The 24854-nt window shown below is 35.1% G+C and overlaps 1 protein-coding gene across 5 annotated transcripts in view; it reads right to left on the reverse strand.

Annotated features, from left to right (window-relative positions):
• Positions 1 to 4852: 4852 nt before the first annotated feature.
• The window catches only part of ABCB7 (ATP binding cassette subfamily B member 7), a 249093-nt gene continuing 229091 nt past the window's right edge, over positions 4853 to 24854 (reverse strand). For all 5 annotated transcript variants that reach the window (XM_036902711.2, XM_036902709.2, XM_057495975.1 and 2 more), the window contains 4 exons: positions 22743 to 22914; positions 19981 to 20084; positions 17877 to 17984; positions 4853 to 6138 (listed from right to left, as the gene is read on the reverse strand). In XM_036902711.2, coding sequence (XP_036758606.2) covers positions 5923 to 6138; positions 17877 to 17984; positions 19981 to 20084; positions 22743 to 22914 — 600 coding nt within the window. In that variant the 3' untranslated portion in view covers positions 4853 to 5922. The remainder of the gene's footprint in view (positions 6139 to 17876; positions 17985 to 19980; positions 20085 to 22742; positions 22915 to 24854) is intronic.

The raw sequence follows: 24854 nt of genomic DNA on the forward strand, positions 1-24854 counted from the left end.
TTGATTCCTTTAATGTTTTAAGTATATTTTGGGGAGTTATTTTCTTAGTGGTTGTTCTAGGATTTACAATCTTAACATTAGAATTTACTTCATATTAACACTGATTAGTTGCAATGAACTATAGAATCTTTACTCCTATATATAGCTCCTTTCCATCTTACCCTTTTGTACTATTATTGTTATACATAGTGCATCTATGTTACAAACTCAAAAATACAGTTATAATTATTACTTTATATAATGATCTTTTTATTTTTTGTTGCTAGAATTTCATTTTTTTATCTTATATTTTTTAAAAGAGCTGAGAAGAGGGCAGGTATATATTCATAGTTTGCTATATTATTCAACTTATATACCATTTCTGGCTCTCTTCATTTGTTCTTGTGGATTCTATATAGATATCATCTGGTATTATTTCCTTACTCTAAGACAACTTTGTTTCCACCCTCAACAAAAGGATAATACATATACTATTTTGTGAGGTTGCTTTCTAAATTAAGAGAGGTTTTTAAGGCTCTGAAAAAAGGAGAGGAAACATCAAATTATAGTTTTATAAGTACCTACATGACAGTCTTCATTGGTGCTCTTTGAGTTTTGTGTGGATTTGAATTACTGTCCGGTGTTATTTGCTTTTTGACTGAAGAATTCCTTTGTAGTTCTTATAATACAAGTCTACTAGCAGTGGATTTTCTTTTTATTTACCTGGTAACATCTTTGTTTCACCTTAATTTTTGAATGACAGTTTTCGATATAATATTCTTGGTTGATAGTTTAATTTCAACATTTTGAATATGCTCTGTCTTCTGGCTTTCACTGTTCCTGATGAAACTTCACCTATTAATCATATTGGAATTGGGATTTCCCTGTATGTGATGAGTCAGTTTTCTCTTACTGCTTTCATGATTTTCTTCTTGTCTTTAACTTTCAACATTTGACTATTATGTGTCTGGGTGTGGAACTCTGTTTACCCTACTTGGCATTTGTTGAGATTCTTTGATGTGCAGTTTTTCATCAAATTCAGGCATTTCCATCCATCTCTGAGTATTTTATCTTCTGATCCTTTTCCCTCCTCTGGTACTACCATTATGCATATGTTGGTGTGCCTAATGGTGTCCTACATGTCTCCAGTGTTATTTTACTTTATATTTTCTGTTGTTCAGACTGCATCAACTCCCATCTTCAAGTTCACAATGCTTTCTTCAGCCAATTCAAATGTACTATTCAGCTCCTTTAAATTTCTCATGTTAGTTAACGTACTTCTCAACTCCAGAATTTTTAAAATAATTTTTATTTCTTTATTAATGTTTCTTTTTCTGCTACATCACCATCTAGACTCTTTCTAAGGCAGTTTTTATTGCCTGATTTTTTTCCCTGTAATGGGTGACAATTTCATTTCTTTGCATGTCTTGTAATTTTTTATGAACTGGACATTTTTTATAGTATCTTATATCAGCTCCACATGATTCACCTCCTCTGGGGGATAATTTTCTTGGTTAATTCCCTTGCAGCATGCAGCCTGATGTTCTGTATTTTAGTCTAGCTACCTAAGGGTTGCTCCTGGGCCAGCATAAGGCAGTTATTGGTAAGATTTTTACCATCTCTTATTAGATATCTGTTTGGAGGCTGCTATCATGGTTCATGGATTTTACTTTTTATCCATATCCAGCCAGGGACTAGTAGCTTGGAGGTTCCTTCTCTGTTTTGAGAGGGCATAGCCTTGATCAGTCCTACAGATAGCCAAGGCTGAGTGTGATTTTATTTTTAAGCATGTATTTTTAGGAGTCACCTCTAGGTCAGAGCAATTTATTTTGTAGTCAGTGTTTGCTCAAGTTCCTTGTGTTAGTGAAGCTTTTGCCCTGTGTTGATGGGGCTGCATGTATTGGGAAATGCTTTTAAATCTGTCCCACATTATGCTCTGATTGTCCTGAGTGGGTGCATCCCAGCACATGTGTACAGCTTTTTAAATCCCAGTTGACTGTGCTCTCAGGAGGGCTCTTCTTGCCTCCCTCTTGGTTTTTATTAAACTTTCTGGCTGCTTTACTACTTTGCCTAACTGCTCTCCAGGAATATCCCCGTTGTTTTTGACAATGCCCTTAGGGATGGAGTTCTCCATGTTGTTTCAAAAGCAGTCAGTCCCCTCTGGCAGAGTGGCAGAATTCTTTATCCTCATTGCATGCCTTCCTTTGGGAAAGAACCTCTGCACAGTGAACTGGAGCCAGGGTCAGGGGGCCCAGAGTGAAATCACTACTCTATGAGTAGGCATTAGGGCATGGTGGTAGTCCCTAATATTCTCAAATTTTCCTTTCCTCGAATGAAAGTAAGCTGGGGTGGAAAAAAATGAAGGCCCCAGTATTCTCAGCCTGTGCATAAAGTAGTGATTTTACTTTAAGAGTGGGGGCTGGGTGGTGGAAGAGATCTCTAGTAGTTTTGGCTGTGGCTGCCTGGAATTGTTTCTGCAACACAGGATTGTGGGGATGAGAAATGTAGACAGCTACCTCTGCCAGGGTGAAACCATAGCCCCAATGTGGGAACTGGGGGAAGAGAGCAGCCTACCTCCCCTCAGCACTTCACCACACCTGTTCAGAACAGAGCACCCAGGGTAGAGCTTCTTTAATATAGACTTGGTGGGGTGGAGGGTATGCAGGTAATTTCTCAAATGCCATAGACTCTTGATGTTCTTACCAAAATTTAATAGGTTTTCTTGAATGAATGTTTTCCCATTTGCTATATGCCCTTGGACAGTTCTAGATGTTAAATGACTTTAAAAAAATAACTTTTACCAGTTGTTGTTTTGCTATAGAGGGTCTTTTGAGCTTCTACTTCAGAATTCTGGAAATATCACCCTTCAATTTATTTTTGAATGTAACTTAGAGTGGAAATGTGTTCCAGCAAAAAGAGAAATGGATTGGGTGTCAGCAGCCAGGGTTTTCAAATGAACTTGGCTTCTAGCAAGCTCAATGACTTATCTTGAAATTCAGGTTCATCATTTGCAGAATGAGGAAACTGTATTAAAGGACCCTTAAATTTCTTCCAACTCTAAAATCCTTATGGTTTTACGAAATAGAAAACCTTCAGTGCAAAACATTCTACTGTAGCTGTGTGAGAACAGGAAATAAGGAAATAATCCACTGCCTTTTTTACCCCAAAATGTTCTAACCTGCTTTTATGAGAACATGCACATCATTTTCAACTTTGTCAAATCAAAATGTTAGTTTAATGCATGGTTTGCAGTCAAGACATTTCTCCACCCCAACTGTTCACTTCATCATTTGAACTGAGAAAGTGGGGACAATAGAGAGTTACCTTTCACTGATTGGTCATCAAAAGTATGACAGCTTAATGCCTAGTGAAAGCACTATAATTTGCTACCATTTTACCCATGTTATGAGCTCTGCAAACAATCATTTTCTCTCTGAGACAATTCCAAGTTTTCACCTTCTGCATAAGGCTCTAAGGTCATACTCCCAGAGTGTCTATTAATTATCTGTACTTATTCTGAGTGTGTGGATGGCAAAAATGTCAGTTCTCACTACGCATTGCAGAAAAGAGTTGCTTCCATGTGATAGCCATTTCTAGTCACAAAGACATATTGTTTGTTTAGTAATAATCATCAGCACAAATTGCTGTAACAGTAAAACTATGTCAAGGGCCTCCCTCATTGAGTTATTTTGTCTTAACTAATCAGTTTTACCCAGATCATTTGACTTAATATTGTTATTTACTATACAGTTTACATTCAAAATCTATATGCTCAAAGCAGGGATAGAAGGGATATTTTTATGATTTACAAAAGCTGCCACTGAAAACATATTTAAATGCTTTCAAATACTAATCCACAACAGAATATCCTATGAAAAAGCTACAAGGTTAAGAGAATTATGAATATACACTGGCAAAAGTTGCTATTCACTGACACACCCAGTAATTAATTAAGAAGGATAGGAGCAAGATGGCAGTATGGGCAAAGTGATAAAAAAAATGGAATCATATCGTCTTTAAGTATCTTGCTTTTAAGCAAAGTATTTTTGTACTAGCCATCTTCACAAACTAAGCTTTGTCAACATCTAGGAGGAAAAGGCAAAACATTTATCTTATGGTATATAAAAGGTGAAAATCCCTGCGTAGGAAAACCAAATGCATATTTTGAGTTTGTTCAAATGCTAAGGCCTCTTTCTGATTCTCACAAGTGACCCTCATACTTGAGTTGTCCAAAAATTCCAAACGATCCCATATGTTCACCAAGATATTTCTACGTTGAAATCCTTCAGGAAGGCATCTGGCCCAGTTTTTATGATCCCAAATTACCCTGGTTTCAATTTAATTTTTGTAAACTGGGATTCCCTTAGGAAGAAAGTAAAATTTTCAATCTTTAAAATAGAGGGATGTAAGAAAGAAAAACCCTATCGTTTTGCTTGATTTTCAGAGCTAATATTCCAAAACTGTAGCTTATTCATCACAATATATTAAAGAAACATGTTGTAACACTAATTTAGAAATTTGTACACTTTATACTTTTGTGTATGTAGCATTGTAATGCAAAGTTAATACATTATAATAAATGCCCTTCTTGGCATTTCTTCTGAATCATCCTGGGAAGCTTTTCTTTCACGTTAATTTGTTTATTATTTCACTGTATAGAACCACATTAATATGAAAAAGTTAAAAGAAAAATATTTAAGACTTAGTTATGGCCCCTACAACAACTTGCTTTTCAGGTAATTTAAGTTTTTATTAGCTGAAAATACTGGTTAATGACCACAATGACCCAAAGTCTAGAACCCACCTCCAATCCTATGAAAAGAAAATAGCTTCTTCACAAATAAAAGCTATTCAAATTGAGAAAAAGAAGAGCTTTCTAAGTGAATATATACCAATATTTTATTAATTTTTTTCTAGCAAGTAAAACTTGGCTATTTTGTTTGGGTTCCTCCCTGTTATGTCAAACTTAAAGGAACTCATTAAAATACTGAAAAAGAAGTAGAGACCTTGTAATTCTGAAGTGTCAACACAGATTAGAATCCTGTTCATATAAAGAATATATATACATATTCCTCCCTGCCATTTATCTAAAGGTCACTAATAAGTTTAAGTGGATGATGACTTACACACATGTGTGAATGTCTGCACACACACATGCATGCATGCACACATTCCATGTAGTTGTTTCTTTGTATAACTTCAGGTAGTAAAAGCAGTGCAGTTAAGATGGAAATAGAGAAGGCAATTAACTTCCTAAGCTTTTTAGATCACACCCAGTATGGCAACTCTCAAATTACATGAGGGTTTGTAAGTCTTTAAAGAGAAATGGTTAAATTTTGCTCCAAAACAAAAGTAACATCTCATTTTGGTGGAAAAATAAAATTCCCACTGCTAGATGATAGTTATAATGCTGGTTAATGATGAAGAACATTCTACATAACATGAAGATTAAAGTTTTTCCTTCAAAAGATAATACAGTGGCAAAAACTTTTAGAAGTATAGGTACCTATTATTGAAGTATTTCAGTGGGGGAAATGAAGGAGAAACAATGAACCTACATTGTCCTTTTTTTTTACTTTTAAGAAACAGACAATTGCTAAATTGTCAACATAAAAGAGGTTTTAAAAACTGCAATCTGATTCACCTGGTTGTGGATATCAAATAGCTATCAGGCCTCAAAAATGGAAATGGGATAAAGTTAAATAGTAATGAAATTTATGCTTTGAGTACACCTTAGGCAGTTAACAAGAAAGTAATTTGGGGATGAATATAGATACATCAAAAAGATTGTGAAAGATATAAAACTCAAATCCCCTTTCAAATAAATCTTATCTAAAAGAAGGATTATTGGAAATGGGAATGTATTTTTTTAAATAAAACAATTCTGCTTCAGTGAAAATGTGCAGTTAAAAAAAAAGAAAGAACAGAAAATGTCTAATATGACTAGCATGAACAGTTTCCACAGCCTTTCACACTGTTGATAATTTCTTCTTGTAGTTTCTTCCTTTCCTCTTCTTTGGCTGCATTTTCTTTCTTTGCGTCCCATTTGGGGTCTTCATGGTTCTGCACACGGCTGCTCTGTGTATGCCACATTTCTGAATAGACACTGCCAGAGTTAGCAAGCAAACTATGGTGGGTACCACGTTCAGCTATCTTACCCTAAAGAGCAAAAACAAGAGAAACACAGAGAAAGGTCATATAACTAGCATAACTGAAAACACACAACACTTTCTAACTAACGATTTTGAAGGATTTGCATTTATTAAAATATCTCTCCCAATTCCTCATCCATAGTAGAAGTGGAAAAATTGAGGTAGGAATGCTTTCTTTACTGTTGAACTATCAGCCCATTGAACAAAAAAGCTATAAAATTCCATATACTGTAAACCATTTTACTTAAAGGAAATACAATTTTAATGTTTTATTTTTCATTTTGAAGGGCAGAAAAGGAAGGTGGAATATTTTTAAAGGTGATATTTCCTATAATCGGCAAATATTTAATTGAAAGAACTGCTATTTATACAGGGATTTAAAAATAATATCCTGAAATCCTTATGTGTACTTTTAAATAAAAAAGATTTCCCCATGAAAAGTTCACTTCTTCCAGTAGCTGTTTTTGTTACCAATGGCTATTAAACTTAACACTGCATAGATTTGGTAGATTCCAAACTCTTATCTACAGTTAATTTGTCTCTTGACAGGTATTGTTATACATACGGGGAGACAAAAGGAATTTTATCACTTTTATTGGTACTCCTGGTGATTGGACCTTTACAAAAGAAACCCTTATGCATAATAACTGAAATTTGTGCCCACTTCTGAGTGGTTACTTTAAGTCTCCTCCTTGATTGCTGGCTGGGCAATCTAAGAAAGAACTATTTTACTCAGTTATTTGTATTCCTCTGAATCCTGAAGAATGTGGTCCTCAACCTTGGTATGTGTGGACCACTTCAGTGCACGAAAGTACCTATGGATTATATATTTCATATGTTTCTGTTGACCATTGTCAGAAGAAAAAATTCTGAATGAAAAACTCATCAAAAACTATTAGAAAGGATGGCATTATTTTTGCAGAAACACCAATGAAATAAGTCACAATTTATCCTGCAATAAAATGGATAAAATATATTTTAAATTATTTCTATTTGTATTAAAGCACAAATTTACATAGGTTAAAAAGTCAAGTAATATTACAAAGCTTATAATGAAAAGAACTGCCTTTTGATCCTCCTTCTCCAGCCTTGAATATCTCCTTCCAATCTCCAAATTCATAGGTATTTCTTCTGGTATTTATAGACACACACATATATTCATATACATGTACAATGCGCACACACACACGAAACTCAGCACTCTTATACCATCCCACATTCCCATTGGCTCATTCTTTACTCTAACATTGGTTATATCATAGATGTTGTTTAAGTTAATATTCAGTATTTACCTTATGACTATGTAAGAATTACCTGTTGAGCCATGAAGATATGAGGATTTTATATGTATATTTTCTCATATAACTTTTTATTCTTCCTGGATTTAGTAATTGCGTTCTATTTCCACTTGCTTAGTTTTCTAGATCACTACTGGCAGTTCTCTCTAAACTTTTGCTCCAGAATTATAAAATCTGCCTTGACACTATTTAAATTTTTCTCATAATTAACTATATTAGGTAGCTTATCAGTTCAGTTCTGCCCTCCCCACCAACCTGGAGCTATTCCTCTCAGTTTTTAGGTTTTTTCTTTATTTTCAATTCTGAAATTTTATGATAATGTATCTTAAGTGTGCTTTTTCCCCCTCCCTTTCCATTTGTGATGGTGGGTACTTGGTAGGCCCTTCCATTCTGGAAACTTATGCTGTGACGTTCTGGACATTTTTGGGGTGTTATTTCTTTGATAATTTCCTCCCCTTATTCTAACCACTCTTTCTAGAACTACCACTAATTGGATGTTGGCCTTCTTACACTAATTTTCTCATTTTTAAATCTTTTCTCTATTTCCCTTCTCTTTCTGTTCTACTGTTTGGAGATTTCCTTGACTATTTCAGCAAGGACATTTTTCATTTCCAAAATCTCTTGTTCTCTGGTTGTTCCTTGATTTACTACCACCATTTACAATTTTGTTGCAAGAATAACAATGAACACCTACATATGCTTCTCTTATTTTGGCAACTGGTAATTTTTCCACATTTACTTTGCCTCACGTCATCCTCTCTTGAAATTTACACTATTTTTTGCTAAATCATTTGAGAATGAGTTGTGCACATCATTACATTTCACCCCTATGTATTTCATTTGGATATATCTCTGAAAAACAAGGACATGCTTCTACATGACTGGAATACAACTATATCTGAGCGAATTTACCTAACATATGTTCCATATTCAGATTTCACCAACTGTCCCAATAATGTCCTTAATATATATATATATTTTTCCATCCTGGATCTGATTAGGATCAACACATTGCTTTATAAGTTTCCTAGTCCTGTGAGTGTCTATGACATTAACATTTCTAAAATGTCCAGGCTTGCTTTTTAAAGAATGTCCTTCAAATTTTATTTGTCTAATTGACATTTTTGGTAGAAATCCTTGGTGCATCACATCAGGAGGTACATGATGCCAGTTTGCGCTACAATTAATGATACTAAGTTTAATCACTTGGTTAAAATAATCAAAAGTGTCTACCAGATTTCTCTATTTTAAAGGCACTCTTTTGTTTTGTAATTAATAATAATCCATGGGTTATACTTTCAAACTGTATGAACATTCTACTCCCCAAGAGTTGTTCACCATATGGTTTTAGCAACCAATGATATTCTTTACCTGAATCAATTATTACAATGGTGGTTGCAAAATGTGATTTTTCTAAATGTATCATTCCTATTACATGTATTAGTTGGCATTCTAGAACTTTCTCTTTTCCCATACTTTTAAAAAATAAGTATCATTATGGAATTGTAGATTAGTTTTAAAATTCAGTATGTTGTTTTTCATTAGTATCATTATTCTTTTTGATGTTCAAATTATCTAACGTTTGGCCCAGTGAAAGCCCATTCAAGACGGTTCCTGTGTCCTTGTGATACTAACTTCATTAGTTTCCCTGCCCAGATATGGAATCAGTCATTTCTTAAAGGTATCTTGGTTCCTTTTAGTGAACAGTGTTTAGTATTGAAGTTTAGGTGCTAGTAATTTTTTTTATCAGGAATTCATATTTTTCATATTGATTATTCTGTTCTACTATAATATCAAAGTTCCTCCTCTTCTTTTCCCATTCCACACTATCTTTCTTCTCCCAAGTAAGAATCTCTGTTTCCAAACATCAATATATTTACTTATATGTTCAGTCTTACAATATATACAAAATAGTTTCAAAATGGCTACTCTCACGCTACTACCAACAACAAAGTTACTAAATTCAAATTTTCTTTAAGTTATTTTTGTCCTTATATTATATCCCACTAAAGGTAAATAATCAGAGTAGAGTGTTCAAAAGTTACTTGAATTAATTCTACTTTTCTTCTGTATGGTTACTTTTTAAATTCAATTAATTATAATTAATCTACAATTACATGAAGAACATTATGGTTACTAGACTCCCCCCTTCACCAAGAGCCCCCACACAAACCCCATTCCAGTCACCGTCCATCAGCATACTAAGATGCTGTAGACTCATCTCTTCCTATGCTCCCCCCACAACATTATACAACCTAATCGTAAGGAACCCTTTCTTTTTCCCTGCCCTTATCCCTCCCTTCCCACCCCTCCTCCCCAGTCCCTTTCCCTTTGGTAACTGTTAGTACATTCTTGGGTTCTGTGATTTGGCTGCTGTTTTCTTCCTTCAGTTTTTCTTTGTCCTTATACTTCACATGTAAGTGAAATCATTTGGTACTTGTCTTTCTCTGCCTGGCTTATTTCACTGAGCATAATACCCTCTAGCTCCATCCATATTGTAGCAAATGGAAGGATTTGTTTTCTTCTTATGGCTGAATAATATTCCATTGTGTATATGTACCACATCTTCTCGATCCATTCATCTATTGATTGACACTTAGGTTGCTTTCATTTCTTGGCTATTGTAAATAGTGCTGCAATAAACATAGGGGTGCATCTGTCTTTTTCAAATGGGGCTGCTGTATTCTTAGGGTAAATTCCTAGAAGCGGAATTCCTGGGTCAAATGGCATTTCAATTTTGAGCATTTTGAGGAGCCTCCATACTGCTTTCCACAATGGTTGAACTAATTTACATTCCCACCAGTAGTGTAGGAGGGTTCCCCTTTCTCTACAACCTCCCCAACATTTGTTGTTGTTTGTCTTTTGGATGGTAGCCATCCTTACTGGTGTGAGGTGATATCTCATTGTGGTTTTAATTTGCATTTCTCTGATGACAAGCGATGTGGAGCATCTTTTCATGTGTCTGTTGGCCATCTGAATTTCTTCTTTAGAGAACTGTCTGTTCAGCTCCTCTGCCCATTTTTTAATTGGATTATTTTCTTTTTGTTTGTTGAGGTGTGTGAGCTCTTTATATATTTTGGATGTCAACCCTTTATCAGATCTGTCATTTTTGAATATATTCTCCCATACAGTAGGGTACCTTTTGTTTCATTGATGGTATCCTTTGCTGTACAGAAGCTTTTCAGCTTGATATAGTCCCACTTGTTCATTTTTACTTTTGTTCCATTTGCTTTGGGAGATATGTTCAAGAAGAAATCACTCATGTTTATGTCCAAGAGATTTTTGCCTATGTTTTTTTCTAAGAGTTTTACGGTTTCATGAGTTACATTCAGGTCTTTGATCCATTTCGAATTTACTTTTGTGTATAGGGTTAGACAGTGATCCAGATTCATTCTCTTACATGTAGCTGTTCAGTTTTGCCAGCACCATCTGTTGAAGAGACTGTCATTTCCCCATTGTATGTCCATGGCTCCTTTATCATACATTAATTGACCATATATGTTTGGGTTAATATCTGGGGTCGCTATTCTGTTCCACTGGTATGTGGCTCTGTTCTTGTGCTAGTACCAAACTGTCTTGATTACTGTGGCTCTGTAATAGAGCTTGAAGTTGGGGATAGATATCCCCCCCCACTTTATTCTTCCTTCTCAGGATTGCTTTGGCTATTCGGGGTCTTTCGTGTTTCCATATGAATTTTTGAACGATTTGTTCTAGTTCGTTGAAGAATGTTGTTGGTAATTTGATAGGGATTGCATCAAATCTGTATATTGCTTTGGGCAGGATGGCCATTTTGACGATATTAATTCTTTCTAGCCAAGAGCATGGGATGAGTTTCCATTTGTTAGTGTCCTCTTTAATTTCTCTTAAGAGTATCTTATAATTTTCAGGGTATAGGTCTTTCACTTCCTTGGTAAGGTTTATTCCTAAGTAGTTTATTCTTTTTGATGCAATTGTGAATGGAATTATTTTCCTGATTTCTCTTTCTATTAGTTCATTGTTAGTGTATAGGAAAGCCACAGATTTCTGTGTGTTAATTTTGTATCCTGCAACTTTGCTGAATTCCAATATCAGTTCTAGTAGTTTTGGAGTGGAGTCTTTAGGGTATTTTATGTACAATATCATGTCATCTGCAAATAGTGACAGTTTAACTTCTTCTTTACCAATTTCAATTCCTTATATTTCTTTGTTTTGTCTAATTGCCATGGCTAGGACCTCCAGTACTATGTTGAATAACAGTGGGGAGAGAGGGCATCCGTGCCTTCTTCCCAATCTCAGAGGAAAAGCTTTCAGCTTCTTGCTGTTCAGTATGATGCTGGCTGCGGGTTTATCATATATGGCCGTTATTATGTTGACGTACCTGCCCTCTATACCCATTTTGTTGAGAGTTTTTATCATGAACGGATGTTGAATTTTGTCAAATGCTTTTTCAGCATCTATGGAGATGATCATGTGGTTTTTGTTCTTTTTATTTATATGTTGGATGATGTTGATAGATTTTCGGATGTTGTACCATCCTTGCATCCCTGGGATGAATCCCACTTGGCCATGGTGTATGATCCTTTTGATGTATTTTTGAATTCAGTTTGCTAATATTTTGTTGAGTATTTTTGCATCTACATTCATCAGGGATATTGGTCTGTAATTTTCTTTTTTGGTGGGTTCTTTGCCTGGTTTTGGTATTAGAGTGATGTTGGCTTCATACAATGAGTTTGGGAGTATTCCCTCCTCTTCTATTTTTTGGAAAACTTTAAGGAGAATAGGTATTGTATCTTCTCTGTATGTCTGATAAAATTCCGAGGTAAATTCATCTGGCCCGCGGTTATTTTTCTTGGGTAGTTTTTTGATTACCGCTTCAATTTCTTTGCTGGTAATTGGTTTGTTTAGATTTTGTGTTTCTTCCTTGGTCAGTCTTGGAAGGTTGTATTTTTCTAGGAAGTTGTCCATTTCTTCTAGGTTTTCCAGCTTCTTAGCATAAAGGTTTTCATAGAAGTCTCTAATAATTCTTTGTATTTTTGTTGGGTCTGTTGTGATGTTTCCTTTCTCGTTTCTGATTCTGTTGATGTGTGTTGATTCTCTTTTTCTCTTAATAAGTCTGGCTAGAGGTGTATCTATTTTATTTATTTTCTCAAAGAACCAGCTCTTGGTTTCATTGATTTTTTTCTACTGTTTTATTCTTCTCAATTTTGTTTATTTATTCTCTGATCTTTATTACGTCCCTCCTTCTGCTGACTTTAGGCCTCATTTGTTCTTCTTTTTCCAATTTTGATAATTGTGATGTTAGACTATTCATTTGGGATTGTTCTTCCTTCTTTAAATATGCCTGGATTGCTATATACTTTCCTCTTTAAGACTGTTTTTGCTGCATCCCACAGAAGTTGGGGCTTTGTGTTGTTGTTGTAATTTATTTCCATATATTGCTCAATTTCCTTTTTAATTTGATCATTGATCCATTGATTTTTTAGGAGCGTGTTGTTAAGCCTCCAGGTGTTTGTGAGCCTTTTTGCTTTCTTTGCACAATTTATTTCTAGTTTTATACCTCTGTGGTCTGAAAAGTTGGTTGGTAGAATTTCAATCTTTTTGAATTTACTGAGGCTCCTTTTGTGGCCTAGTATGTGGTCTATTCTGGAGAATGTTCCATGTGCACTTGAGGAGAATGTGTATCCTGTTGCTTTTGTGTGTAGAGCTCTATAGATGTCTATTAAGTCCATCTGTTCTAGTGTGCTGTTCAGTGCCTCTGTGTCCTTACTTATTTTTTGTCTGGTGCATCTGTCCTTCGGAGTTAATGGTGTGTTGAAGTCTCCTAAAATGAATGCATTGCATTCTATTTCCTCCTTTAGTTCTGTTAGTATTTGTTTCACATACGCTGGTGCTCCTGTGTTGGGTGCATAAATATTTATAATGGTTATATCCTCTTATTGGACTGAGCCTTTTATCATTATGTAATGTCCTTCTATATCTCATTACTTTCTATGTTCTGGAGTCTATTTTGTCTGACACAAGTACTGCAACTCCTGCTTTTCTCCCCCTATTATTTGCATGAAATATCTTTTTCCATCCCTTCATATTTAGTCTGTGTATGCCTTTGGGTTTAAAGTGAGTCTCTTACAGGCAGCATATAGATGTGTCTTGTTTTTTATCCATTCAGTGACTCTATGTCTTGGGATTGGTTCATTCAGTCCACCAATCACAAGACATAGGGTGATTATTGATAGGTATGTACTTATTGCCATTGCAGGCTTTAGATTCATGGTTACCAAAGGTTCAAGGTTAATTTCCTCCTAAGAGTTTAACTTAACTCACTTAAGATGCTGTTACAAACACAATCTAAAGTTTCTTTTATTTTTCTCCTCCTTTTACTTCCTACTCCATTCTTTTTATATTAGGTATTATATTCTGTAGTCTTTGTCTATCCCTTGATTGACTTTGGGGATAGTTAATTTAATTTTGCATTTGCTTAGTAATTAGCTGTTCTATTTTCTTTACTGTGGTTTTATTTCCTCTGGTGACAGCTATCAAACCTTAGGAACACTTCCATCTATAGCAGTCCCTCCAAAACAGACTGTAGAGATGGTTTGTGGGAGGTAAATTCTCTCAGCTTTTGCTTATCTGGAAATTGTTTAATCCCTCCTTCAAATTTAAATGGTAATCTTGCTGGATACAGTAATCTTGGTTCCAGGCCCTTCTGCTTCATTGCATTAAACACATCATGCCACTCCCTTCTGGCCTGTAAGGTTTCTGCTGAGAAGTCTGATGTTAGCCTGATGGGCTTTCCTTTGTATGTGATCTTATTTCTCTCTCTGGCTCCTTTTAACAGTCTGTCCTTATCCTTTATCTTTGACAATTTTATTACTATATGTCTTGGTGTTGTCTTCCTTGGGTCCCTTGTGTTGGGAGATCTGTGGATCTCCATGGCCGGAGAGACTATCTCCTTCCCCAGATTGGGGAAATTTTCAGCAACTACCTCCTCAAAGACACTTTCTATCCCTTTCTGTCTCTCTTCTTCGTCTGGTATCCCTATAATGTGAATATTGTTCCGCTTGGATTGGTCACACAGTTCTCTCAATATTCTTTCATTTTTAGAGATCCTTTATTCTCTCTGTGCCTCAGCTTCTTTGTATTCCTCTTCTCTAGTTTCTATTTTATTTATTGTCTCCTCCACCGTATTCAACCTGCTTTTAATATCCTCCATGCTGCTCTTCAACGATTGGATCTCTGACCTGAATTCATTCCTGAGTTCTTGGATGTCTTTCCGTACCTCCATTAGCATGTTGATGATTTTCATTTTGAACTCCCTTTCAGGAAGAGTCAGGAGGTCCATATCATTTATATCTTTCTTGGGAGTTGTAGTAATAATTTTACTCTGGACAAGGTTCCTTTGGCATTTTATGTTTGTATATGGTGCCCTCTAGTGTCCAAAAGCTCTATTCTGGAGCTGCTCAGCCCCTGAAGCAATGTTGGGGGTCGCAGGGGAGTGGTACTGGTGCCTGGGGGGATGAAAGAGCTGTTCCCCGCCTCCCGGCTGCTGTGCCTGTCTCCACTGCCTGAGCCAGTGGGCTGGTCCCACAGGTATAAGTTTTTGTCCCAGAGCAGCCAGATATGGATCCCTGCTATCCACAAGCAGCCAGAATCCCAGTCTCCCCAGGAACTCTGCCTCTATTAACTTTCCAACCTGGTAGTCGTGCGAGTCTCATGAAAGCACCATGAAATGTAGGTTTGTGCTCCCAGAGCAGATCTCTGGAGCTCGGTATTCAGCAGTCCCAAGCTCCACTCCCTCCCTGCTCCATTTCTCTTCCTCCCACCAGTGAGCTGAGGTGGGGGAAGGGCTCAGGTCCCATGGAGCCACAGCTCTGGTACGTTACCCTGTTTGGTGAGGTCTGCTCTTTTCTCCAGGTGTATGCAGTCTGAAGCCATCCTCTTTCCTGTTGCTCTCTCAGGATTAGTTGTGCTAACTATATTTTCTAATTGTATCCAGTTTTAGGAGGAAGCCTCTGTCCCTCCTCTCACGCCGCCATCTTTAATCCTTACTCTGTATGGTTATTTTTATCAACTTGTTATGTATTTTACTTATTTCTGCTTGCATTCAATTTTTGTTTTACCCCTTTCTCATTGATTTAAACATTTTTGAATACATAACGACATTAGCATGATTCAGAAGACAGAATAATACTATAAAGTATAATCAGGAAAGTCTTGTTCCCTCTCCTATCCCTTCTACCCCTTTTCTATCCCCTACCCTGTAGGTAGCCAGTTTCTTAAGTTTCTACTTTATTCTCCCTGAGTTTCTTTTTGGATAAATAAGTAAATATACATATGTTCATTTTTACCCCCTTCCTCCTTGAAAATGGCAGCATACTATAATTCTCTTTTGCATTGTTCTTTCATTTAACAGCATATCCTGGAATTCATACCATGTATCTATTTTTTTCTTATCATTTGTACTTATTTTAGAAATGCTTTCTTTTTCCCTGACCTATGAGGATATTAAATTATATTTTTAAGTTTTCTTATGTTCTCTGCATTGTCTGCATTTTCTACTGAGCTCCTTTTTTTCTGCCTGTTTTGGAGGTCTTCCTTTATTTTCCAATGACACTTAAAAATGGAGCATTAAAAAGCTGACTAGGAGCTCCTTGTGCTTGGGAGTGGGCTTCTTACTCAAACTGCTGGGTTTCAATGTGGGATGATCATGTGGGTATCTGGTCATTTTGTTGGGGTCCCTAAGTATGAATATCATTTTTTCTGTGACTACTTTTTTTTTCTCCAGAGATGAATCCTTCAAAAATTTTCAGATGAAGGAAGAAATAGTGATAGTAGAAATAACTGGTTGGCAAGATTCTTGGAGCCAGTAGCACAAGAGGGTCTGTGGATTTACTCTACAGTATGTTTTGATTTCCAGTTTATCTTGCCCCTCCTTGCTAATATGGTAGGTAGTTCTCTTGGGTCCAGAGTCTTTCTGACTCAATTTCCTGACAAACAGACCTCAGCCTCTTGTCAAGACTGGGAAGGGGTAATCACTAGGCTGTGGGGAGTAAGGAAGGGCCTTGGGAACTCTATTTGTTATGTAGATTTAACATTAATAGTACAAGAGAGTGCTGACAAATCAAATGAGGTCACATTAGTTTCACTAGAAAATGAAAATCTTTGATCTTCATAATCAAGTAATTACAAAACCATCAAATTATAAAAATAAAGAGATTTCAGATACAGGTGATATGATCATTAATACATTGGTTACAATTATATCAAACTCCAAGTTGCAATATTGGGGTATAATTGTATTAATACTGTGAACCCTCATGGCATGAAGCAGGGAAGCACATACCTGCTGAAGTACTTCTACATTTTATAAGAAAAGCCTCTACCTGCATGACTGCATTTAACTGCAAAGTTTAGCAGAAAGCACAAAACAGCAGATTTTATTTCAGATTCTTGAACAGCAATGAAGCAATACAGTATATTCACAAAATTTCCCATTTAAGACATTCTAGTCCAACATACTGAAAAAAAACACTTTATTTTTTTAATGAATAAAAGCATTTATGAACAGATGAACAAAAAGTCCTAGGTTCTTAAAAGTAGAGTTAACTTACATATACTCCAGAGAAGTCAACACCCTGTAAGAAATTTCAGTGACATAGAAAATTCTCTCAATAATTCAATATAGAAACTATGTGAGAATGCTTCTTCTCTCTTAACTCCCACAACTCAGACTTTCAAAATGAGAGAAAAATAGTCATAGAAAAAGCTGAATGGGAGGTGAAAAACTGAACATTAGCAATCATCAAGTACTAGGGAGTGGGGAGAAGATGTCCTTATAGTGGAGAAATTTTACAAATACTTTTTAAATATTTAACAAAACATTATAATATTCAAATCTACCAATCACAATAGTGGTACTCTGATTTGTTCAGAACATACAGATAGTGTACTTAAACTAATTCTCTCAGAAGAGATAAATAAGTTGTACTTTTTCTTACTTTTCCCATGAGGAAAATGATTAAAAAATGACCATGTTTAGAAATGACCATTTTATTTTATGATAATTTTATTTTAGACATCAAGGATATGTGCAGATATTAGAAAAATGAAAATATAAAATTAAGACACTGAACAAACTTCATTTGTACAAAGCAAAACTGAATGCAGAAAAATTATTCTATATATACACTTTTTAAAACCTGCTTCTATCATAGGACAATTTAATGCTTTTCTGATCTTAGTTTGCTTTTAATGCTTTAATAAAGAGTGAGTTAACACAGTTTATTTCTTCTTGGAAATGGCACGCATTATTTCCTATCAAAAGGAGGTAAAAATGGAATCCTATCAGGATTCAACCTCATCCAAAGAACACAAATTCTGTGTATTTCTTTAAAACAATATTTAAGTTGCCTGTGTTTGTAACAATTTTCAACATTCTTCAAATACTAAACTTTAAAGTTAAATCTCCCACCTGGTCCAAGACAATGATTTCATCTGCATCAACCACTGTTGACAATCTATGTGCAATGAAAATAGAAGTTCTGTGTTTGACTGCATCCCTCATGGCTGTGAGAATAGTCTGCAAGTTTGACAGGAAGAATAGGAAGGAAAAAAAAGAATCTATTAAGTAAATATGAGTTATAATAATCATACATTTCTTAAAGGCATATATAAAATAGCAATTAATTTTGTATTACTTAAACACTATACCACTACCAGGTATTTGACTTAATCTAATAATTACTAAGAAGAGGAGAAAAATCAATCAAAAAGGGAAAGGAAATATGATCACATTATCAAGGAAAAAATTATCTTTAATATGTCAGCACTTTTTAAAATTACAAAGTCTGGGAGAAGGTGGGCATTTTCTCTACTTAAAAACAATGAATCCAGTGCTAACAGGAGCATAGCCAAGTATGTTTATATGGCTAATGAGGGCAAAAATAAAATGAGAAGGGACTCAAGTGATAGGATGCAGAGAATTTCAAAAAAATCAAGAGAAAGACAGGAGACTCAAAGGGTACAGGAACATTTGCTTTTCCTTCTTTCAAACTCAAGAAGACAGAAAAGGCAACAAAGACCACTGTGTAGGCTTAACTTGAGGAAACTTGTTTTTCAAAAGCATTCTGACTTCTCAATGCATTCTGGAAAATATATTTCTGCTTACAGTCTTGTAAGTGTAAGAGAGTTGTACATATACTCAGCTATACTTGGAAACCTGGGTCTAAGTACAGGCAGCTAGATGGAAATAGCAGTGGGGGTTTGGGGATATACCCAATGGCTTCCAAAAGATATTTCTTAACATTGTATATATTGAAGGAATAAAATTATCAGTACTAGATGGTTACCTAGGAAAAGAAGACCTTTACTAGGGCAGACTGAAAATGAAGTGCAGGGCCAATTCTAAGAAAAACTGTTGTTTGTGGACTCATCTTCTTTACTCTCAAGAACTTAAACTCTGACATCCTACTGAGTGCTTCAGACCTTTTAAAAAGGTTCATTAAAATTTACTAAACCTATTCATTTTAAACCTAATTCATTCCCTTGAGGGGTTCTCTGCCATCTCTTAATGGGTTATATTCTGTGAGATAATAAAGCCACGTGACTCAAATAATGACTGTTAGGACTTTTGTGGTAAATGTGGATGACTTTAGGTGTTAAGTTTTTAAAAGCAGATTTCTATTCTGCCTATGAGTGGGATCTGGTCCTGTTTAAGGTTCCCCGTAAATATAACAAATCCTCATGTTAAACAACTGCTTTAGAAATTAAACTGTTTAAACATATGGTGGACTAAATAATGTGCCCTGAAATTCTATATGCAAATATTATGTCATATATGCTATAAAGCCAAAATTAGGCATATCCTTCAACACTAGGTTTTTACCATATACTCAAGTAAAATGCAGGTAAATGGAGGTAACTGACAAATAACATCTACCTATCTTCAATTCTAGATTAAGAGGATTCACTCATGAAATCATCATTGCTGTTAAGATTTTTGTATTTAATGCGAAGATATTGTCTTGAAATCTAACATAGTTGCTGAGCAGTACCATGACGTCAGGGTCACAGCGTCTTGGTGTTTCATAATACTTGTAAAATGAATAAAAATTTATACTAGCATTGCAGGCTGTGTGTGTCTGACTTGCACCTCAGTGAGCTGCTCCATAAGTGAAAGGCTTTCTGGTGTGCACTGTCATAATCATTTATATGACCTGTTTTAATGAGTGTTAAGTGGCAATAGCAAAAAAAACTATAACTGTCCTCCTTAGTCTGCAAATTAGGCAATTCCTACAGCTTTGCGGGATATAATACAACAAAAGCTTAGGTGTCACAGAATTCCAAAAGGAGATACGTTTGCAAATGCACTGAGCAGTGTGATAGTTGAATGCAACCTGGCATTCTCACTAGCAATACTTGCTATGTGGGGAAAAAGGGCTAGGTATTTTGCTCTATAGCATATCCTACTGAGGTTCATTCAAAATACAAAAGAATGCAGCCATTTTATTGAAACTTCCAAGGAGAAAAGTTAAGTATTGACAATTGAAGAGCTTTATCTTTTCATCATCATTTACCTCTTCAGTAATTGAATCTAATGATGAAGTGGCTTCATCATAGAGAATGACTGGGGGGTCCTTCAAAATGGCTCTTGCAATTGCTACTCTTTGTTTTTCTCCGCCTGGTAAAGAAAAATTTGGTTTATGGAAGCACAGCATGAAGACATGTTTTATGTTTCTAGTATTTCCACTGATTATAACCACTAAGCAATACCTTCAACATTTACCTCTATTCTGATCACTGTTCATTTTATTCCATTGTAAGAGTCTAAGTTCATATATAACTTTTGACAAACTATATTCCCTGGAACATAAATGTAATTCTGGATTCTGACTTCGTGGCAGACAAATAGAATGAGGAAGGGAGTAATACCTTTTATTTCACAATTGTTCCTCTCATCAGAAATACACTCACTACATATGTAATTTTATATTACTTCTCACTGAACAGCAAACTAAAATAGAAAAATTTCAGTATTAGAGAATCAACAAAGCCAAAAACAAATTCTGCATCTGAAACCTGGAAACTTGAAGACATGAAACCTATGAGTATCTAAATTTATCTCTTAACATTAAAAAAATACCATTCAGCCATTATTCTCAAGAATTTTTTTTGACAGAAAGCTAGTATTTTCACAGCACTCTTCAAAGTAAAGAGTACATGCTAGATACCTCTTATTTCACCTTAGTTATTTGCTATGGGTCTCTAGTATAGCAGAATTTTAAAACAGAAAGGAAAGAGGCCCAGAAAGGTTATGTAATTTACTCAAGGTCACAGAGTAAGTTGCAGCAGAATCTGGACTGGCCCTGACTGATTTCCAGTCCAATGCTCTTCCTGCAACAATGTCAAGCCCACATTTACTCCTAAATATATGCTAGTGAAAATAAAGCAATCTTTCTTTCTTCAGTGAGACTTCTATAGGTCATCAATCTTACTTAGAAGTACAGTTGGAAGTACAGAAATGGTGCCTGAGTGAGGTACATTCCTTTTTTATTTCTTTTTTGTCATCAGTGTTTGAAAAAACTTGTATTTTTCAGTTTCAGTAACCTTTTCAGGAAACAAACTCCATAAGAATTATTTCATTTTTATCTGTTCTTCAGTTATTATCTTCAACCTGTAAAGGGGGCTTCTTATTATCTAATACTAGTGAATAAGTTTGTATTCATATTATCCACACTCTTCCCCATTTTATAAGATCAAAATTTTCCTATCAAAGCAGTCACCATGACAGAACTGCCTGCTTACCCACCTAGCAACCCAGCAGCAGAAAGCTCTTAAAAGAAACAGATACTCAGAGGAAGGACTAGCACTGACATGCCTTCTAAATTTCAAGGGGAAACCAACCCAGTTTCAATTATATTCAAAGGAATTGTGGAACCTGGAAAAGAAACATTTGTTTTTTCTCTATCGTAATTATTAGCACAGATGCTAAGTAATATATTGCTTGTTTTGAGAGGTCTGATTGTAAGGTGATGGGTATTAGGTAAGAATAAAATTTCTTCAGCCATTCCTACCTTCAAAGGCATACAAAAAGGAGAGAAATGATTGGAAAATGGAATGAGGCATAGCTATGTAAGGCAAAGTCATGTGTTGAGAGAGCTAATCTATATTATGTGACAAATTGGGGATCTCTAGAATTAGCCAAGTGGGCAAATAATCGGAGGGTGGGCTAGCTAATTGGAAACTATTCCTATTAAGAGCAGTGGTAAGATATAAAGGTAGACTGAAAGGATGCAGGCATCTTGTACTACCAGGTAATGAATGACCAAGTAACAACTACACACCAGCTTAATTTGAAAATAAGCTTTGCTTAACACTTTATAAACAGATGAAAACTTTCTAACAGACTGCAAATTCCTTGAGAGCAAATCTATTTACATGTTTTTTAATTCTCAAATCATTTAGCATAGTAGCCAGCACACAGTATGTCACACCTAATCAATGCCATGAATAAATGAAGCCAGTTTGTAATGAAGAGGAATGGGCATTCATTAAAATTCACAAAGAATATTCTTCATTTTCATTTTGCCTTATCCCCATCCTTAATCTATACATTTCTTCCTCCAACTAAACTAGAATGAAGAATAAATGTAAAGGATGCAGTATGTTTATATGAGTTACATCAATACTTTCAGTCATTAGATAGCATTTTACTTTAGGAATTCAAATAATTTGAGTCTAAGAAATATCTTTATGGTTTCTCCAAAAAATTCAGTCATTTTAGGATAATTTGTTATTAAACATAGCTATCTCATAATTAAAGACTTAAATAGAAATGTGTAAGCCCCAAAATTTGCTTGACCACTGAACCAACAAAAACATGAAAATGAAGTTGGCTGTAAGGAAAGTATAGTAGCTAATATCAAGGTCTAAAGTACTGAAAGCATCCCCTAATGATTATGATGAGATACACTATTTACTACTGAATTACTTCTTCCTATTCTTACTACTCTCCCAGGTGAATAATGATCTTGGCTTTCCTTTAACATTAAGATTATGGATAGTTAACACTGATCTGAGCACAGATTAGTAACTTAGCACTTACAGTATCGGCAGCTGCAAGTGAAAAAAAAAGAGACTTGCATGGCTTAAGAAGAGTTACTTCTAGTATGCTGAATTATTTACAGTGATGAATAGGAGACTGGGGACCTCGTCTAAAGTGACTAGATGAGCACTAGGTTTGTACTTTGTCATTACATTTTCTAGAAAATTGCTCTGACCAAATAAAGTTTGAAGGGAGTCCAACAAGTGGGGGACAGGTCTAAAAATCTTTGATTACCTGAAAGCTTAAGTCCTCGTTCCCCTACTTGGGTGTCATATCCGTGTGGCATTCGAAGAATTGCGTCATGGAGTCCAGCTAATTTTGCCACTGCATACACTTCCTCAGGTAAAGCACTGATGTTTCCATATAAGAGGTTGTAGTAAATGGTATTATGGAAGAGGACAGCATCCTGAAGCAGATTTATATATTTGTATATTCATTATAAAAAATTCAAACAATAGTAAAGAAAAAGACATAAAGGCATAAAGAGTAAAACATGATAACCTCTTTTTATCACCCCTTTACCCCTGTAATCCTACTCCCTTTCCCAGAGCTAATCACCATGAACAATTTGTTGTGTATCATTCCTGACTATTTTTATACAGTAATATGCCTAAACATACACTTTTTTTCAAACACAAGTGGAGCCATACTATATATATTATTTTGCAAACTGCTTTTTTCACTTAACATATCCTGTAGATTGCTCACATCAGTATTAGAAACCTACTTTATTCTTTTTAACAATTGTGTAATACTCAGGATGTATCGCAATTTATTTATCCATTCCTCAATTGATGGACATTAATGTTGTTTCCAAATTTTTGCTACTACAAACAATGCTGGAATAAAATATCATTGTATATACAACTTTGTGCACCTTTGTATTTCTGTAAGAAGGATTTCTACAAGTAGACTAATAGATTAAAAACTAAACATACATTTATCCTTTGATAGTATTGCCCAACTATCTTCCAAAACACTCCAAAACCAATAGGGTATGAGTGTGCCAGCTCCCTATGTCTTCAACAACTTTGGGTATTACTAAGTTTTAGTTGTTGCCTACTTTTAGGAATAAAACCTGTTTTTTGTTTAAATTTGTATTTCCCTAATTACTGAGGTTGAATTATGTTTTCAGATATTTCTCAGAAGCTTTTAAGTGGAATTAAGAATGTATGCACCATACATTTACTTTGAAGATTTGGAGAAGTTGACTACAAGCATTCTTCTGATATTTCATCTTATTCTGACATGGAACACTAAAGCTAATTTACTTAAAGTGAGCATCCATCTCCCTCTTTTCTTTCAGTCTCAAATTGTTGGAGGGCATTAGGTAGTAAGATAAAATAAAACGATTCCATTAATTCACATTAACTAGGACACTCAATTAATTAAGATCTTCTTTAACATCATAACCAGCCCCAAAGTCTCAGATATTATTTCAAATAATATTTTAATAATTTATATATCTACTACTAATATAAAATTTTCTTAATCTTGAGATGGTACTGAACCCAATGAGCTTAAAGTCCTATAAAAATATAAAATACTCAAAAAATAGTTAAGGAACAAATGGAACTTTGGAAACTTTGAAAATATAAAAAATATGGTCAAATAAAAATTAATTAAATAATTCATCAATCCCATCGTCCAGCAATAAGTACTATGAACACTTTGGTGTATTTTCTCCTATCTGTTTTCTATACTTACATTTCATTTAATATCCATTTAATATTACAAAATTGGGATGTTATATTGTTTGGTATCCTCTTTTTCAATAACATTTGTATCTGAGCATTTTTCCATGACACTCAATAACCTTTACAAACATGATATTTATGAATGGCTGTATGACACTTGATCTTATGATGATAATTTAACCATCACTTATTGGATATTTACATTGTTTTCAATTTCTACTATTATAAATAATGCTGTAATAAACATCTTTGCATACAAAATCTTTTCACATCCCTGTTTATGTCTTCACTAAAACTTCCTAGACGCAGAATTATTGGAATAAACGGTATAAATATTTTTCAAGCACTTGATACATATTGCCATTCTGCTTGTCAGAAAAGCTGTACACTTCCACCAGCAAAACAACAGACTTGCCCCAAGCTGGATATTCTGAATTTTAAAATTCTGGGTACACTGGGAGAGATCGGAAGATGGTGGCGTGAGTAGAGCAGTGGAAATCTCCTCCCAAAACCTCATATATCTATGAAAATATAACAAAGACAACTCTTCCTAGAATAAAGACCAGAGGACACAGGACAATATCCAGACCACATCAGCACCTGAGAGAACCCAGCGCCTCGCGAAGGGGGTAAGATATAAGCCCCAGCC

Source organism: Manis pentadactyla, chromosome X (assembly GCF_030020395.1).
Source record: "Manis pentadactyla isolate mManPen7 chromosome X, mManPen7.hap1, whole genome shotgun sequence".
NCBI classification, from domain to species: domain Eukaryota; kingdom Metazoa; phylum Chordata; class Mammalia; order Pholidota; family Manidae; genus Manis; species Manis pentadactyla.